General features: G+C 43.3%; 2 protein-coding genes across 2 annotated transcripts in view; one reads left to right on the top strand and one right to left on the bottom strand.

Annotated features, from left to right (window-relative positions):
- The window catches only part of LOC138671082 (probable tRNA methyltransferase 9B), an 85978-nt gene that overhangs the window by 31692 nt on the left and 34620 nt on the right, over positions 1-19666 (bottom strand). Inside the window, exon 2 of the mRNA XM_069758982.1 lies at positions 13317-13506. Coding sequence (XP_069615083.1) covers positions 13317-13470 — 154 coding nt within the window. The 5' untranslated portion in view covers positions 13471-13506. The remainder of the gene's footprint in view (positions 1-13316; positions 13507-19666) is intronic.
- LOC138671081 (uncharacterized) lies at positions 4322-5857 on the top strand. The gene is made up of 2 exons (XM_069758981.1): positions 4322-4395; positions 4502-5857. The coding sequence occupies exons 1-2, from the start codon at positions 4349-4351 to the stop codon at positions 5382-5384; spliced, it is 930 nt and encodes a 309-aa protein (XP_069615082.1). The 5' UTR covers positions 4322-4348; the 3' UTR covers positions 5385-5857.

Raw genomic sequence — 19666 nt, 5'->3', positions numbered from 1 at the left:
GCCCCTGGGCGGCCCCTCTAGTGATTGTCAAAAAAAAGGACGGAACCATGAGAATGTGCGTAGACTACCGGAAGATTAATAACATCACCCATAAAGACGCCTACCCCTTGCCTAGGATAGAAGAGTCCTTAACTTCTTTGAAATCTGCTAATTATTTTTCCACCTTAGACTTAACAAGCGGGTATTGGCAAGTCCCTGTGGCTGAGAGAGATAAGGAAAAGACGGCATTCACCACACCAATGGGTCTATGTGAATTTAATCGCATGCCGTTCGGACTCTGCAACGCATCCGGTACCTTCCAGCGGCTGATGGAATGCTGCCTCGGACACAAGAACTTCGAGACCGTCCTCCTGTACCTAGATGATGTGATCGTCTACTCAAAGACTTACGAACAACACTTAATAGACCTGGCAGAAGTGTTCGAAGCCTTATCCAGGTATGGCATGAAAGTCAAGCCATCCAAATGTCACCTTCTCAAGCCAAAGGTACAGTACCTGGGACACATCGTGAGTTCGGAGGGAGTAGCACCAGATCCCGAGAAAATAAGCGCCATAAGGGATTGGCCAAGACCTACCAGCGCAAAAGAAGTGAGACAATTCCTGGGATTGGTGGGTTACTATCGCAGATTTATAAAAGGATTTACCAAGTTGGCAGCACCCTTGCAAGACACCTTGGTAGGGCAGACGAAGAAACCTTCAAACCGAAACCCTCCTTTTCAGTGGAACGACGAAAGGGAAGACTCCTTTGAACAACTAAAGAAGGCACTAACCGGAGAAGAGGTTCTGGCATACCCAGATTACCATAAACCTTTCATCCTCTACACCGATGCCAGTAATGTGGGACTAGGAGCGGTGCTGTCACAAAAGCAAGAAGGTCGGGAGAAAGTCATCGCCTTTGCAAGTAGAAAGCTCCGGCCTACTGAAAGAAATTCAGAAAATTACAGCTCCTTCAAATTGGAACTACTGGCAGTAGTTTGGGCTGTGACGGAGCGTTTCAAACACTATCTGGCCGCTGCAGAATTTATTGTCTATACTGACAACAATCCGTTGACCCACCTGGACACAGCCAAATTAGGTGCGTTAGAACAGCGATGGATAGCCCGGTTATCTAATTACAACTTCATAATCAAGTATCGAGCAGGTCGCAAGAATGGAAATGCCGATGCCCTATCCCGGATGCCACACTTGAGAGATTTAGAAGAGGAAACGGGGGAGCTTGAAGAAATTGAACTACCAGCCTTCCATCGTCCCAAGGCAAAACATCATCAGTCAAGTACCTATCAGAAACAACAAGAGGTGAATTTTAATCCGTTAGCACACCATAGATGGGCTGACACCCAAGACAGCAATCCGGCTGTGAAGTTGGTGAAGGAACTGTTGACTGAGGAAAGTGCATATCCCTATGAGGATGCCCCAGAAGAGATGCATCAACTCTGGAAAGAGAGAGGCAAAATGTTCCTGTATCAAGGGAAGCTCTGTAGAAGATACACCAATCCGAAAACACATGAATTGGTTTGGCAGATTATTGTGCCTAAACAAGATGTGAAGATGGTCCTCGAAGCTTACCATAATGGTGCTGGTCACTTCGGTTGGAAAAAGTTAGAAGTACTTCTAAGAGAAAGATTTTATTGGGTCGGGATGAGAAAATCAATCGAACAGTGGTGCAGAAATTGTGGCCCGTGCAACCTCAGAAGAAACGATCAAAAGAACCAAAGAGCACCACTGCAGCCCATAATCACCAAACAACCACTTGAACTTGTAGCCATGGACCACGTGAAGTTGACACCAAGCCGGTCCGGCTATGTCTATGCCTTGACCATCGTGGACCATTATTCACGTTTCTTGGTAGTAGTACCCGTAAAAGATCTGACAGCAAAAACAGCAGCCAAAGCGTTCCAAACGTACTTTTGTAGACCCCATGGATATCCGGAACAGGTTCTCACCGACCAAGGTACAGCCTTTGAATCAGAGATCTTCAGAGAATTCTGTAATATGTATGGTTGCAAAAAGATCCGGACGACGGCCTATCATCCACAAACAAACGGCTTATGCGAGAAGATGAACCATATTGTAATAGACCTACTAAAGACTTTACCTGAGACAGAAAGGAATCAATGGCCAGAGAAATTGCCTGACTTGGTGGATCTGTATAATCATGTCCCGGTGAGCTCCACCAACTGCACCCCAGCTTACCTTATGCGTGCAAGACCCGGCCAATTACCAATCGATCTAGAAATGGGAATTCTGAAACCAGACGCAGAAGTTCAAGACTCCAATTGGGATATCATACGGCAAAAGCAGTATCGCCAAGTGCAAGAGAGTGTGGAAAGAAGCCTTCAGCAAACTAGAGAAAGACAAGAGCGAACTTTCAACCAGAATGCTCTAGCGACCCCATTAAGACCGGGTGACCAAGTGCTCAAGAGAAATCGTCGAACCAATAAACTGGACATTCAGTGGGAAGCCGTACCCTACACAGTTTTACCAACAAGAGTGGATAATCCTAAAATGTGTCTCATTAGCAAAAACGGAGGCTTAACATCTGTACTAGTGTCAAGAGACAATCTTAAATTATGTCCGGAAGCATTGAAAGAGCCAGACGTTGTCCAGCCAGAACCAGAAGTTATTCAACCCATACAGGTTCAACCAGTAAAGGAAAAAGAAGAGGAAGTGTATCACACCTGTATAGGAGACTTTCCCAAAACCCTACTAACATACCATGGTGCAGTAGTGGTTCCCATGGTGGCCTTTTACCCAACACCGAACCCAATACCAGAAGTCCCAAGACAGGAAGAGGCTGACCCGGTACTACAGGAGGTTCCAGGCCAGGAAGAACAGATTCCTGGTCAGAGTAATCCCATTCACGGTGGATTTGCCAACTCCATAGTCGTGGAATTATCTTTAGCAGAGCGGGCAGATACTACATCCGCAGTAGACAGTAGTACACCACATGAAGAGACACCGCTATTACGTAGATCACAGCGTAGTACCCAGGGTCAATTACCGGCCAGGTATGCAGATTACCAACTATAAAGCTCATAATGTGAATTGTATATATGTTATGCCGTATATAGTTAAACAGAAAATGTAGTATAGTCATTGCTATCAGTCTGCAACGTTTAAGCCCAGTGCCTACAGAGACTTGTCTGTATGAACTTATTGCATATTCTTGAACTTTTTATCAGCCCGGAGGCACTAAATCAAAGCTCCGGAAAGACTGCTTTTTGAACTTTGCTTTTTGCTCTTTTTGAACTTTCTTTAGACTTTATATTGATAACTCCGTTGGAAAAATGGAACTAAATTCCTGGACACTAAGTACAGTGCCGTTCCTAATACCTTCAAGGATAGAACTGTATTAATGGACGCTATTTGAAGTGACTTTTTACAGAACTCTATTTTTGTTTCCTTGAGTGGTTTTTGTAACTTTTCATTTTTAAGACTCTGTACATATTAATTGTTATTTCAAAATGTTATTGTCCCACAGTCCCGGAGTACTGTTCTTAACTAAGGGGGAATGTGGCACCCCTAGGGGTATTTGCCACAAAAATAGTTACTGACAGTAAGTACAAATACTAAAATAGCAAGACTGCACTACCACCTCCGGCCAGAAGGGGGAGCTCCAGAGACTCCCCTTGATCCATTCTGGTCTGAGAGAAGAAATGGCAGTTGGGCCAAGGAGCTGAAAGTGAGAGGTCATACAGTTGAATCTCTAACAGCCCTGTGACTGTTAGGCTTCTTTCACACTTCAGTTGTGTGGCGTCAGTTAGGTCCGACATCGTGGCGGATCGACGGATCCGTCAAATTTGGTTGAAAAACGGTTCTAACGGATCCGTTTTTTTGACGGATCAGCTGCCCCGATCCGTTTAAAAAACGGATCCGTTAGAACCGTTGCGACCGTTTTTACATCCGTTGTAACCGTTTTTTGACGGATCCGTTTTTTAAAAGGGGAGGATTTCAATGTGATTGGCTACTGGATACTACTGCAAAACTATATATAGCGTGTATTTACACCACATCTTTGAAAGGTTGTAGAGAAAGTGGCAGAAATGGAAGGAGTCCTGGCGAACATTGCAAAGATCTATGCGGATTTTACTTTTGAGGCAAATCAGTTGGCAGTCAGCGTTCGAGAGAGGGAGGAACAAAGACTGCGCATCCTACGGCAGCGGCGGAAGAGAAGGCTGTGGATCCATCCCATCACAGCACAACGTATGACCCGTGGTGTTTATTCCACGCTTTACATGGAACTAAGGGAAAACCCTCAAAAGTTCTTCAATTATGTGAGGATGAGAGCTGAAAATTTCGAGTTTTTATTGAGCTATGTGGAAGACTGTATACGTAGACGAGACACCCAGATGCGATTCTCAATATCACCAGCAGAGCGTCTCATGGTGACTATTCGGTAAGTAATTTTTTTTTTTTAAATGATTCTCATTCATCAGACTTATAACTGTAATGTTGTTTTTTGAATTTTTTTAATAATTATTGTCTTTTCGTTTTGTTAACAGATTCCTTGCAACTGGAGAGTCGTTCTCATCCCTCCATTTTCAGTATCGACTTGGGATATCCACCATCTCGGGGATCATCAGAGATACCTGCCGGGCATTGTGGGAGTGCCTACAAGCGGAATACATCCCAGAGCCATCACAGGAGAGGTGGCTGGAGATCGCCCAAAATTTTCAGCAAATTTGCCAGTTTCCAAATTGTGTTGGAGCAGTTGATGGAAAGCACATACGGATCGTCAAACCTTCAGGCTCTGGATCACAGTTTTATAACTATAAGAAGTACTTCTCTATTGTGTTGATGGCCATAGCCGATGCACAATGCAAGTTCATCGCTGTTGATATCGGTGCGTATGGACGCGCAAATGATTCACAAATCTTTAAAAATTCACCAATGGGGCGCCGTTTATATGGAGAGACATTTGATTTTCCGCCCCCTAGACCTCTCCCTGGAACCACTAGTCCACCATTACCATTTGTTTGTGTTGGAGATGATGCCTTCCAGCTTTCCCCACACTTGCTGAAACCCTTTGGAAGTAGTGGACTGACCCAGAGGAAAAAAATTTACAATTACCGCTTAACCAGAGCACGAAGAGTTGTGGAATGTGCTTTTGGCATCTTAACTGCCAAATGGAGAGTCCTGCTAACTGCAATTAAACTGCAGACTGAAACTGTCGATGATGTGGTCAAAGCGTGCGTTGTCCTGCACAATTTTGTTTTATCAAAAGAACAAGTTTCCCTGGAGGATAATGTTTGTGAAAGCACCTTACGGGATTACCAAAACCCCACTTTTCGCAGTCCAGTAGCAGTCTCCAGAATGCGGGACAGTTTTGCAGACTACTTCATGTCTCCTGCAGGATCAGTTGACTGGCAGTATGAAATGGTGTAAAAAAATTTTTCTTTTTACACTTGTAAAAATACCATTTTTTGTTTGCTTACAAAATCTTTGTACTTTAATGCAGCATTGTATGTTTTGCAACGGTACCCTTTAAACACTGTTATTGTTACTATTGCCATAACCTTGGTGATTTAAAAACTTTACAAAAAAAAAGAGAAAGACAATAAAATTGTTTTTAAACCAAAAAACTGTTTATTTATTTACAGATTCTCATAGTTTGGGGTGGAGATAGTAGCGGAGGGGCTGACAGGGCGGACCACGTCGAGAGTGGGGGACAGGACATCACGGGGAGGAACAGAAGTAGAATGGGTGGTGAAAACATGAGGTTGTGTAGAGAGTTGAGGTGCAGATGTGGTGTGTGGGAGGTATGAAGGTGTTGGTGGGATTGGGAACGGAGAAGTTAAAGGGGAAGAATGGAAGGGGGACGGTAAAAACTGGGAAAGACTAAGGGGGGAAGGAACAAATGACGAAGGAGTAGAATGGACGGGAGGAGGATGGACAGGAGGAGGACGGACGGGAGGATAGACGGTGGATTGAGAGGGGAAAGGTGTTGACACATGAAGGGTAGGTGGAGGGGCATGGGACATTGCCTGCGCTAGAGCAGTGTGGCAGCCTTGCATCACATGCATCTGCAGGTCAGGAGTTAGATTTTCCATGTGCCTGAGGACTGACTGAAAAAAACAGTGCCTTGGTGACTGATTTGCATCTGATTGCATCCTATCAAGACGACTGCTGAGTTCAAGTATGCTTTTGTTAAGCATATTGTACCCAGCAGACGTTTGCTCACTCAAAAGCTTGATGGCACTGTGAAAGGATGCATTCAGCTGCAAAAAGTCAGGCGCATAGCTCCTTTCCTGACCTCTCTGGCGCTGCCGTCCTGACCACAAAGTTGGTCTAGATGTTGCGGCAGTGGCAGAGGGGTGGGGTAAAGGGAACTCTAACTCATCACCTGCAGCTTCAAGTGACGAAGTCCGCCCTGCTGCTCCAGCGCTGGTGGATGAGGCTGAGGGATCAAACGAAAGGGAAGGTGCAGAAACAGAGGGGTCGACGTGGTCCCCGGTGGCGGACTCTTGAGGGATCGCTCCAGAGGGGTGCAACTCTGATGCAGGCTCCCGAGTGCTGCAGAAAGTGATGTTAAAGAAGAAAAAAAAAATTAGTATCTGGATATTACAATTGCCCTTGCTGCAAAAAAAATTGAAGGTTACACATTTTTACAGTTTGACTGAAAATATGTGGTGTTGAATATTTACCTTCTGCTCAGCAGCGTCGACCGGAGGAACGACAGGGCTCTGGCATGTTTGTATCTGCTCCTGCGTCCTCTAGATCCACTCGGGGCCTGCATCTCCTTATTAAACTCCCTCTTGAAGCGATCCCTGAGTGACCGCCACCGCACGATAATCCTGTTACCTGGAAAGAGAAAGCAAAAATTGGTTACTATACACCACATTAAATCATGCCTAACATAAGGTTATGAAGTGTGAATACTTACGCGCTAGATCCTGGGCCCCAGCATCGAGTTCCTCCCAGTTATCCATAACAGCACTGCACACTTCCTCCCATAGCCGTCGGGTGATTAACTGGTCAGCATGGCGGCGGTCCGACATGTTCCACAGCGGCTCCCGACTTTGTACTGCTTCGATGAGGGTGTTCACATCGATGCCCTCCTCTTCATCATCTTGTTCGGGAGCACGCTGTGAAGCCTAACAAAAAGATAAGAATAAAAAGGGAAAGATTACAACACATGAATTTTACATTTTACTAAACACCAAACCAAAAAGGAACTTACTCTTCGGCGACCGCCGCGATTATCATTCCGACGACTATGGGAGGTGCTTTGAGGAACTCTACGTCGAGCCCCGGATTGTGAAGACTAATTTAAAAAAAAAAAAAAAATTAATAATGTTCTTTGATCGAGGCATATGTATTGTGTGTGCTGTGCTGAATGTTTGTGTTGGGTGTAGTGCATTGTATGTGAGGATCGGTCTGTTCAAAACTTACACTATGTGCTCCCGCTCCTTGTATTTCTCCACCCTGTCCGTCTCCTTCTGTTAGCCCCTCTGCTTCATATTCCTGTGAATACAGAATAAACACATAAAGGCTTAAAATACAATTGCCATTGTTGCACCAAAATAAAAAATTTATGAAGAAAAAAAATTAACACCTCAGTTTGCTGATGATGTGCTGGGGGGCTCTCAGAAGAAGACATTATGATCTTGCGTCTATCTTGGGTTGGTCGGTCCCTTGCTTGGGTCCTCTTGGTCCCTAGAATCTGTAAGCATAAAGGGAGTTCTAAGCTACTATACAAAAGGATAGATAGATAGATGCAGCTTTCAGGACTTTACACTTACATCTGTTTCCAAAACTTGGGGCTTGCCTATAGCTTGGGTCGGTCGGTCCCTTGCTTGGGTCCTCTTGGTCCCTAGAATCTGCAAGCATAAAGAGAGTTCTAAGCTACTATACAAAAGGATAGATGCAGCTTTCAGGACTTTACACTTACAACTTTTTAAAAAATAATGGGGAGCCTGCTTGTGTACGTCTTGGGTCAGTACCTACTACAGTACCTACAGTGCCAACTTATTTTTGATTTCCCCCACCACAAAAGAAAAAAAAAATTCTACCGTCAAACTTGATGCACAAGCTGCCAAACCCTCTACCTCCTGTTTCCCCACAAAAAAAAACCCCAAAAAATCCCTTTAAAACAACACCAAAACTACTTAGAACTTGATATGCGCAATGCTCACATGTAAAGCGCCATGGAATAAATGGCGCTATAATAATAAATAATAATAATAATAATAATAATGCGTATGCTGGTAAAACCCACCTAAACAAAGTTTAACCTTATAAAAAATGTTCCTCATTCGAAATTAAAATACCAATCCCCAAAATTGTTAATTATGATTACCCTACAGTTTGTATTTTCTAAAACCAGATAACATATTCTATAGCAAAGATTTGCATTACACATTTGTATATATAACCTTTACTGCATGTTTACCCAATATTACATTTATCTTGAAATGAGACTACTGACAGTTTTGTGAAATTTTTATTACTATATTTTTTTAAATTTTCTTTTTTTTAGGGTACAGTAGGAGCTACACTGCTCTTTATTTGAAATACAAGTACATTATGGAAAACAACAAAGATGCAGAACACATCACACATCATTTATACACACACACAAAACAAATTTTACACCACAGCTATTCAAAATACCAGCATAGTATGAAAAACATATAAACAGGGCAGGCAGGCACACGCACGCACACACAGCCACCTTCTGTCTGTCCCTCGGCACTCTGCTTCTCTGCCCTGTGTAAGCACAGCGGCCGGAAAGCAGAGTGGTGACGTCACCGCTGTGCTCTGCTTTACGGCTGGCTGGCGCTCACAATGCAGAGAAGCACAGCACGGGGACAGACAGCGGAATTTACCTTTTTTTTTTTACTTTTACACTGGTAACCAGGGTAAACATCGGGTTACTAAGCGCGGCTCTGCAGTTAGTAACCCGATGTTTACTCTTACCGGCATCGTTGGTCGCTGGAGAGCGGTCTGTGTGACAGCTCTCCAGCAACCAAACAGCGACGCTGCAGCGATCCGGATCGTTGTCGGTATCGCTGCAGCGTGTGACGGTACCTTTAGTAAATACATCAAAAATCAACATTAACCAATATGGCATTGACAAATGCACATGCAACCAACAAGATGCACACAAACATACCTGCAAGCAGAGTCATAACGCAAGCATAACACATGAACAGGCGTAATATTGACGAAGGCATAATAAGGTGCAGGCACATGAACACATACATACAAAAGCACACAGCAGTACAAAAATACACACACACACGGCCATCAGTCCTCCAGCTGGAGCTTGATATATTCACAGTGGCAGGCCTCGGGGTGGATCTGGACTGTAGCAGGGCACTGGCTGTTGCAGAACGACGGCAGGCCTCAGGTTGGATTCAGGTTTTAAAAGCTCTTGCTGTACTCAGTACACAAATGCACACACACACACACACACACACACACACACACGCGCTGGATGTCAGTACTCACATGGCTGTCTCAGGCAGGGTCTGGCTGGCACGGCCTCTCTGGCTGGCTGGCAGGGCCTCTCTGGCTGGCTGGCAGGGCCTGGCTGGCAAGGTCTTGCTTGCAGGGTCTGGCAGTGTGTCTCTGGCTGGCAGGGCCTCTCTGGCTGGCAGGGCCTCTCTGGCTAGCTGGCAGGGCCTCTCTGGCTGGCTGGCAAGGTCTTGCTGGCAGGGTTTGGCTGGGTCTCTCTTGCATTGAAGGGTCTGTCTTGCTGGCTGGTACATTTGGGAATGACCTGTCCTTATATAGTTTTTGGGTTGTCTGGGCAAAGTATCCACTTTTTGGAGCATGCTCAATCAAAAAAAGCGGATTGAGGCGACGGATCCGCCAAAAGCGGATCGCGACGGATCCGTCGCCCATAGGCGCCCATTCTAAAAAAAGGCGGACACGACGGATCCGCCACGGTCCGCCTTTTCGGCGGCGCCAAAAAACGTTACAAAGTCCGTCAATGTCTAGACAACGTCCGCCAAATATCGACGGATCCGTCGCATGGCGGATGGAACGGACGGCCATCCGCCACAATCCGTCTCTAATGCAAGTCAATGGGAAAATAGCGGATCCGCCAAAAAAAATGGCGGATCCGCCATTTCACGAAAATGGCGGTTTTTGACTGACGCCGAAAGACTGAAGTGTGAAAGAGGCCTTACCAGGCCTAAATCACCGGCCTGAGGAGAAGAGAGATAGAGAAAAAGGACATTGTGAGAACCGGGTAGCATTAATCACTACCCAGAACAGGCGCAAAGACGGATACCGGATCCGTGGCTGTATTCATTATATATAATACAGCAACCGGAAAAACGTGAGGTGATATCAGCTTCACTAGGGTCGGATGCAGCAACAGACACAGAGTTCAGCGGTACTCCCAGAGGGGGTAAACCGATAAAAGGACTCGGGTTGCCCGTCGAACCAGGACCCGGAGGGGACAGATTGGGCCGGCAGCCAGTTCACATACAGCAGCAGGGCCACACAGAAATTGCGCACAATAAGAGGCGAAGACCCCGGCAGGGTCAAAGTAACTCAGAGTTCCCATACAGACTCCGGTGACAGGACTGGTTGTAAATCCTTTTATGTTAAAGTAAACTGGTTAAACGTTTCAGTGCCTCAGTCTTTCATTTGGACAATAGCCATCTATCCAGGATCGAGATCGTCACCGCTGGGAGAACCTGCTGCTGATCAAGTAAGTGCCTGTCCCCTCATGATACCCCTTACACTGTGCATTGCCTGAGGCCACAGCACCGGGTCAAGCCACCCGTGACATCCCCCTCAAGAGACAGACTCCATTGGTCCGGTGCTGGGTATCCCGGTCTCCTGGGCGTCACACAAAACTTAAAGGGGACTTGTCACTAGACATAAATATGTATTTCTTCCTGGTGTATATGCTGATGTTCTCTCTTGTACATAAATCTTTCTGAGAAACTACAGGAGACCCATGCACAGTTGACTAGAAATATTAGCTTTAAATACAGGGAAGTAGGAGCCATATCTCAATAACGGAGAAGCACAGGAGCAAAAAAAAACCCACCAGACTCAAAAGTACAGCAGCATTTACACTTTGTAAAAAAGTTACATATTTATGTCAAATTACAAGTCCTCTCTAAAAGGGGTTGTCTGGCCTTGAGGTACAAGCCTGCAGTTACTCTGACTTGTGAATCCTCATATTGCACTGTGCTATGTTCTGTAATAATTTGTGGCGCTGGACGCTGTAGGCATGTCGAATTTGGTGCCACTCCTGGCAAGCCATGAGGATTCACCAGACTGCAGTCACATAGAGAGACTGCAGACTTAAAGAAAAAAATGAAGATGTTAGTATAAAACTTCATTTATTTACATCAACGTATCGGCATTCTACAGTAGTACAAAATTGTGCAACCAACGCATTTCGACTAGCTTGCCTTCGTCATGGTCTTCGTTATTTCTGCCCCGCTTTGTTCTCTTGGAATAGGGCAGCTCCGGGCGGTGGCTTCCCACTGACAAGATGCATCAGATTGCAGTGAGCTGACTCGCCCATGTTCCACCTCCCCCCATTTATGATATGACTTCAGACTTGTACACCAAGGCAAGACAACCTCTTTAAGCCTTGTGGCAGTCATATACACAGAGTTCTGCTACACTGTACCATACTTACTCTGTTACCTTTACTTGCCACGGTATCATGGGTTTTTTGCCTATAATTAATTCTTTATTATATTTACGGAATTTATTTTCTGTCACATTCTTATCAATCCATTTGCACTTCTGAGGGCAGCATATTATGATTCTCTATATAATTGTAGGTTGCATGACGTTATTAGTGATGAGCAAATATACTCGTTACTCGAGATTTCCCGAGCACGCTCGCGTGACCTCCGAGTATTTTTTAGTGCTCAGAGATTTAGTTTTTATTGCCGCAGCTGAATGATTTACATCTGTTAGCCAGCATAAGTACATGTGGGGATTCCCTAGTAACCAGGCAACCCCCACATTTACTTATGCTGGCTAACAGATGTAAATCATTCAGCTGCGGCAAGAAAAACGAAATCAACGAGCACTAAAAAATATTCGGAGGTCACTCGAGCGTGCTCGGGAAATCTCGAGTAACGAGTATATTCGCTCATCACTAGACGTTATAATCTGCTGGTGTGCATTAACCCTTTACCTGCATTCCATAGTTTACATTCTGGTTTCACCTTTGCTTATGCATAATGTAAGTAACATTACAAGAATGGTAAAAAAAAAAAGCATACAGAACCTCCTACATTTTTTACAGGATTTATTAACCCCACAAATGGCTTGAACAGGTGATCCTTTGATCACATAGATCAGGGGTCCCCAACTCCAGGCCTCGAGGGCCGCCAACAGTGCAGGTTTTCAGGATTTCTTTAGTATTGCATCGGTGGTAATGTGATCATCTGCACAGGTGATGATTCCAACCCCTGTGCAATACTAAGGAAATCCTGAAAACCTGCACTGTTGGCGGCCCTCGAGGCCTGGAGTTGGGGACCACTGACATAGATAATACACTGAGCTACCTATGTAGTGCTGTAAGTTATCCCAGTCTATTAGATGCTGCCTTGGACAGAATATAATAAGCTTTGGTGTATGACAGACCCTGCAGGCAATGAAAAACTTACCATATATATTAGATGACTGACAGCTGAACTAGCTGAACTATCATTTGGCTTAAAGCCATCTCTCCCTAGTCCTCTATACACAGGAATGCTCAGCTGGATCCTTCTCTCCCCAGACATCGTCTGTTGAAGAAAAGTTGGGAGGTTGCCAAACAAATTACACTTTTGTCCAATATCAGTGAGTTTGGCCAACCTTAGTCTAATGTGTATGGATGCCTTTATGCCTTCAGTTATTATTACTCCACAATAGATTGCGGGAAGCTGTTGGGGTGACACAAGGAACTCCCTCCATCTCTCAAACTCTTTACATGTCATGATTGCTAATGATAGTGTGTGTAAAAGTACTCACTCCCTACTTCTGTCTTGCCTCTGGGAGTGAGCACAGTGAAAGTGAGGGAGCCATGGGATCATTAGAAGTGAAGAATTTGGGGGTGTCCTATACAGAAATAAGCTCAAACCCTGAAATGTAAAGAAATCCTTAAATCAGTACTTGTGGGGAGTATTTGAGAACTGGAGTTGAGAAACACTGGTATACGGTACTCTAGAGAGAGTGGCACCCTTTGCAGCACTTTTTCAATCAGGATTGATTAATAAAGTTCCTGAATTAGTGGATTTTTAACTGATATCCCTATTAGGATATTAATTTTCCAAACAAGACATTCATTATATATCTCTAGGTATTCCACAATTCAATAAAGGTCTTTTTAGTGAATGCACTTACCTATATCAGCAATGAGACTCCCTGTCTCCTGAGTTAGCAGGAACTCTTGGACTTTTGGCCAGGCTTTGTAACGTTTGTCATTAAAGTACGGAGCTATCTTCTCGTACACATTGTGTACATGTTGTCTTTCTAAATTGCTTGCCTCCTTTTCCATCGCCTGTATCACTATGTCATTGAGTGTTTGAATTGCCTTAAAGCAAAATAGAATATTTTATTTATCTGAAACGGAGCCAGGTGTGATAGCCATCCTTCATGATGTAGTGAACATTAGTTATAGGAACTCAATGGTATGCTAAATTCATAATTATCAATACACAAAAGGATAATATCTGTCAAACCTCTACTATATACATTTATTATGGTGTAGACACTAAGATGCAACACCATCACCCAAATTCATAAAAGATTATACTGTTGAATTCTGGTGTAGAATAGAGCAACTAAAAAATTTGTCTAATTTAATAAATATTCTGGCCCTTTCAGAAAAGGATATTGAAATAGGGCTCTCTACTGTCTCAAAATTTTAACAGCTGTGTGAGACTTCAGTACACGAAGCAGCTACGTAAGTACCGTAAGTACTTCTGGAAGTCGCAGACACAGAGAGAAGCTAATCGGCGGGGGGTTGGCACGTGTCACTCCCCAACCGATCAGACATTGATGACCTGTCCTAAGCATAGGTCATCAATGTTAAAGTAGTTGACAACCTCTTTAACCTCTTCCTACCATGGTCAATTTTTATTTTTGTGATGTTTTTTTTCCTTTCCTTCTTTCAAGAGCCATAACTTTTTTTTTTTTTAACACTGATACCATATGAAAGCTTGTTTTTTTTATGGGTTAAGCTTCAAATGACACAATTCACTTTACTCTATAGAGTACTGAAAAATGGAAGGTAAAAAATTCTATTGTGGTGAAATATGCAATTCCACCATTGTTTTTTGAGTTTTGTTCTTTAATGTCCATTGTTCACCAAAAATGACCTGGCAACCTGATTCTCCAAGTTATTATAGTTATGGCAATACCGATCTTGCATAGTTCATTGTGAATTATTTTTATGTCACCATTTTCTAAGACCCATAATTTTCTGGTCGATGGAGCTGTACGAGTACTTATTTTGTGATTGGTGAAATTATGTTTCAATTGATAAAGAACATATCAATACAACTATTATAATCCTTAATTGGCCGATATGTTACAGTGCCTTGTGAAAGTATTTGGCTCCCTGGAACTTTTCAACCTTTTCCCACATTCTTTTTGCACGCCCACTTTTCAGTTTTTGAATTTCCACAAAAATTTAAAATAACCAATAAATTTTGTTCAACTTTATAATTGTGTTCCACTTGTTGTTGATTCTTCATCAAAAATTTACATTTGGTATCTTTATGTTTGAAGCATGATATGTGGGAAAAGGTTGAAAAGTTCCAGGGAGCCAAATACTTTCGCAAGGCACTGTATATACCAGCTGTATAAAATCATGTTTTGTTTTAGCTAGAAAAACCATGGCTAAGCCTGGAGATATTTTGAGAATGTTCTGTAAAGCGCTATTCTATAGATAAGGGCTCATACTCACTTGCGAGAAACTCAGATGAGTTTCACACGGCAATACCCGGCACTGCACCCGGCCCTCAGATCAGAGCGTGCAGCCGCATAGCAATACATGCAGCTGCACGCTCCACTCCAGAGTGCCGGGTGCAGTGCCGGGTATTGCCGTGCGAGACTCATCCGAGTTTCTCGCAAGTGAGTATGAGCCCTAAGATGTACTTACAGAAATGAGACGCCTCAAAGTATTTTCCAACAGAATTATGTCTTGATTAATAATTGTTAATATTTTGCTAATGAATTGTTTAATTATTACTGATTTAACATTCTTTGGTCTGAATGTGCAGAAACTCCATGACTGGGAGACAGAATTTTGATTTAGTTACCGTACCCTTTTGATACAGATCACATCCCACCCACATGTTCATGAGGATACTGTCCGTATATCTTATATTTATCTCTTAATTTGAACTTTCTAAACAAATATTCCTTTCATTCTAATAAAAGACCAGATCTTTTGCAAAGGATTTTCCATATCAATTGGTGAAGGGGGCATATCCAGCAACCTTGGTTCCCTTGTCAGCGACCACTACAGCGCTTAGTGTATAAATACTGAGTACTTGGGCCGTTTTATCTTATAGTTTTACTTCGGTACAGCTATCTGCTCTTAAAGGTACTCTGTCAGCACAGAATGACTGTTGACACCAAGTGCAGGCGCTCTGTGCCTCATGGCGGAGCCAATCATTTAAAACGCACCTTCCCACTTGCATGTTATCCAAATATCTCCTCCATTTTCTGGCAATTTGAAGCCTGAGCTGTCAATCAAAGAAGGGGGATAAAGATAGAGGGGAAACAAGAAGATGGAAAGGGAAACTTAAATGAATGGCCCCATTGTGAAACACCAAGCGGCGGTACTTCCTTACAGTCATCCTGTGCTGACAGAGTCCATAAGTTTGGTATCAATAAGTTTAAGCTTATTTAATCTCCAAGAAAGATTACTACTTCACAAGTAAAAGGAGTGGTTCCCTGCCAGGTTGCTTATTTGCGCACATAAAAACGATAGAAGAGGGCATGGAAAGTAACGTGTTTGGGATACATTGTTGGCAAACGTTCCAGACGTGGTCTGGGAGATCTGTTGCAGGTGCCAAAATTAGTGTTTTACACTCAGGTTGAAATGTCTGTATCCTCCAGATGAAGCAACACACAGTGTAAGCGAAACGCGCATTGGGGTTCCTGGTGACGATTGTCCTACTACTCTGGGTAGTTATATTACGTTATACTGTTTTTGGAGTGGCAACCTAAATCGACATCCATATATGGGGATAATGAATTTTTGTGGCTCTTGATAAATATATGCCTAATGAATCTATTGCTATTTGTCCGTAGACTGTGCCCAATTCTACAGAATAAAAAAAGCTGATTGAGACACTGCAGATGAAAGAGCTGAGTTAGATAACGATGCTTTACTGTATCAGCACCAGAGAGCTGCAAGCAAGGAGTTAAATATGGGGAACTGGAAAGGGGGCTCATTCTAGACCGGTCTTAACTGAAGATTCGACAAAGTCAGCATTAAAGAGTCCCCAAAAGTTATGGAGTAACCACCAGAACCAAGACTGAACAAGTTCAATTGGCTGTACAATTATTGTCTGGGAAATAAAAAAGTAGGAGGATACTGAATCAGGAGTATTTTATCAAATGAAGAGTCCCTACAAACCACCTGTCTTAGGTGTCCCTTCCATAGAAGGAGTTGGTGCCATAGCTATAAAGAAACAATGGGTATCTTGGTTGGCCAGTGGACTAAGAGCCATAATGAAAGAAACTCTTCCACCTTTATCAAACCCAAATTGTTTTGCGCAGCAACAAAAGTTGTATGCACTGCCATAATCCGAACTGGGCAGAAATTATTGTGGTACTTAAGACACAGATAAGACGCTATCAAAGCAACCTGTGCTTGCATAACACCTCAGCAGTACCATAGGCTGATCACCTTCATGCCACGTCGCATTGATGCAGTAATTGATGCAAATGTAGCCCCGACCAAGTATTGGGTGTATTTACTGAACATACTTTTCAGTAGGCCAAAATTTCGGATTTTAAAATCATTTTTCAAGCTGGTATTATAAAGTATTCTAATTTACTGAGATAATAACTTTTGTGTTTTAATTGGCTCTAAGCCATAATCACCAATATTAACAGAAACAAACACAATAGATCAATCTGTTTGTAATGACTCTATATAATATGTTTCAATTTTTGTATTGAACTAAAATAAATTAACTTTTTGCTGATATTATAATTGTGTGAGATGTACGTGTGTGTGTGTGTGTATGTGTGTGTAGATAGTGTATGTATGTGATATGTATATATTATACACTCACAGATAACTACTGTACACTCAGGTACCTATATACACTGTTCAAAAAAATAAAGGGAACACTAAAATGCCACATCCTAGATATCACTGAATGAAATATTCCAGTTGTAAATCTTTATTATATAGTGGAATGTGTTCAAAACAATAAAACCTAAAATATCAATGTAAATCACAACTAATATCCCACGGAGGTTGGTGTGGAGTTAGAATGATGCTCAAAATCAAAGTGGAAAATGAAGTTACAGGCTGATCCAACTTCAGTGGAAATGCCTCAAGACAAGGAAATGATGCTCAGTAGTGTGTGTGGCCTCCACACTGCCTGTATGACCTCACTACAACACCTGGGCATGCTCCTGATGAGGCAGAGGATGGTCTCCTGAGGGATCTCCTCCCAGACCTGAACTAAAGCATCCGCCAACTCCTGGACAGTCTGTGGTGCAACGTGCCATTGGTGGATGGTGTGAGACATGATGTCCCAGATGTCTTCAATCGCATTCAGGTCTGGGGAACGGGCGGGCCAGTCCATAGCTTCAATGTCTTCATCTTGCAGGAACTGCTGACACACTCAAGCCACATGATGTCTGGCATTGTCCTGCATTAGGAGGAATCCAGGGCCAACCGCACGAGCATATGGTCTCACAAGGGGTCTGAGGATCTCATCTCGGTACCTAATGGCAGTCAGGCTACCTCTGGCGAGCACATAGAGGGCTGTGCGGCCCTCCAAAGTAATGCCACCCCACACCATTACTGACCCACTGCCAAACCGGTCATGCTGAAGGATGTTGCAAGCAGCAGATTACTCTCCATGGGGTCTCCAGACTGTCACGTCTGTCACATGTGCTTAGAGTGAACCTGCTTTCATCTGTGAACAGCGCAGGGCGCTAGTGGCGAATTTGCCAATCTTGGTGTTCTGTGGCAAATGCCAAGCATCCCGCACGATGTTGGGCTGTGAGCACAACCCCCATCTAGGGATGTCAGGCACACAGACCATCCTCATGGAGTCGGTTTCTAATGGTTTGTGAAGACACATGCACATTTGTTGCCTGCTGGAGGTCATTTTGCAGGGCTATGGCAGTGCTCCTCCTGTTCCTCCTTGCACAAAGGCTGAGGTAGTTTTTACTGACCCCGGTGTTTCGACCGCCATTATTACCGGTATAACGGTGACCGAAAAAAAAAGATAAATCATCAGAGGAGAAATAAATAGGGTCCCCCGATCGCCCACAGTACCTCTGGAGTCCCTGCATCCCCCCATGATTTCCCCCGGGCTGTCGGCATCTTCTTCCAGGAGAAACTGGTGGGCACATGCGCAGTGTGCACGCCGAGATCTGCCGACCGTCACCCGGCAACAATGGGAAATTTTTCCTATTTCCAATTGGTTCATTTTGATCACTGTGATATAGTCTATCACAGTGATCAAAATAAAAAAATAGTAAATAAAACCCCTTTTTATCACCACCTTAGTTAGGGAAAAATAAAATAAAAACATTTTATTTCCATTTTTCCATTAGGGTTATAGCTGGGCTAAAGTGAGTGGGGATAAAGTTAGGGTTAGGGTTGGGCTAAAGCGAGTTAGGGCTAGGGTCAGGGTTAAGATTGGGGTTAGGAATTAGGGTTAGGAGTGTGTTGGGGTTAGGTTTGTGGTTAGGGTTGGAATTAGGGTTAGGAGTGTGTTGGGGTTAGGTTTGTGGTTAGGGTTATGATTAGGGTTAGGGGTGTGTTTGGGTTAGGGGTGTGGTTAGGGTTGGGATTAGGGTTAGGGGTGTATTGGGGTTAGAGTTGGAGTTAGAATTGGGGGGTTTCTACTGTTTAGGTACATCAGGAGGTCTCTAAACGTGACATGGCGCCACCATTGATTCCATCCAATTTTGTGTTCAAAAAGTCAAACTGTGGTTCCTCCGTTCTGAGCCCTGCCATGCATCCAAACAGTGCCTTTTCCCCACATACGGGGTATTAGTGAACTCAGGAGAAATTGCACAACAAATTTAGTTGTCCATTTTCTCCTGATACCCTTGTGAAAATAAAAATGATTCCAAAATAAATTTTTTGTGAAAAAAGTAAAATGTTCATTTTTCCCCTGCCACATTGCTTTAGTTTCATGAAGCACCTGAAGGGTTAATAAACTTCTTGAATGTGGTCTTGCACACCTTGAGGGGTGCAGTTTTTAGAATGGTGTCACTTTTGGGTATTTTCTGTTATATTGACCCCATAAAGTCACTTCAAATGTGAGGTGGTCCCTGAAAAAAAATATTTTTGTAAATTTTGTTGGAAAAATGAGAAATCGCTGGTCAACTTTTAACCCTTATAACTTCCTAACAAAATAAAATTGTTGCTTCCAAAATTGTGCTGATGTAAAGTAGACACGTGGGAAATGTTATTTATTAAGTATTTTCTGTGTCACCACTCTCTGATTTAAGGGCATAAAAATTGAAAGTTTTAAAAT

This window comes from Ranitomeya imitator, chromosome 3 (genome assembly GCF_032444005.1).
Source record: "Ranitomeya imitator isolate aRanImi1 chromosome 3, aRanImi1.pri, whole genome shotgun sequence".
In the NCBI taxonomy this organism is placed as follows: Eukaryota; Metazoa; Chordata; class Amphibia; order Anura; family Dendrobatidae; genus Ranitomeya; species Ranitomeya imitator.
This window is presented reverse-complemented; position numbering and strand designations above follow the sequence as displayed.

Excerpts from the sequence above, each read along its gene's own strand:
- LOC138671081 (XM_069758981.1), top strand. The coding sequence starts at position 4,349 with ATGCGATTCTCAATATCACCAGCAGAGCGTCTCATGGTGACTATTCG. Across the intron at positions 4,396-4,501 it reads CGTCTCATGGTGACTATTCG|ATTCCTTGCAACTGGAGAGT; the intron begins GTAAGTAATTTT and ends TTTTGTTAACAG.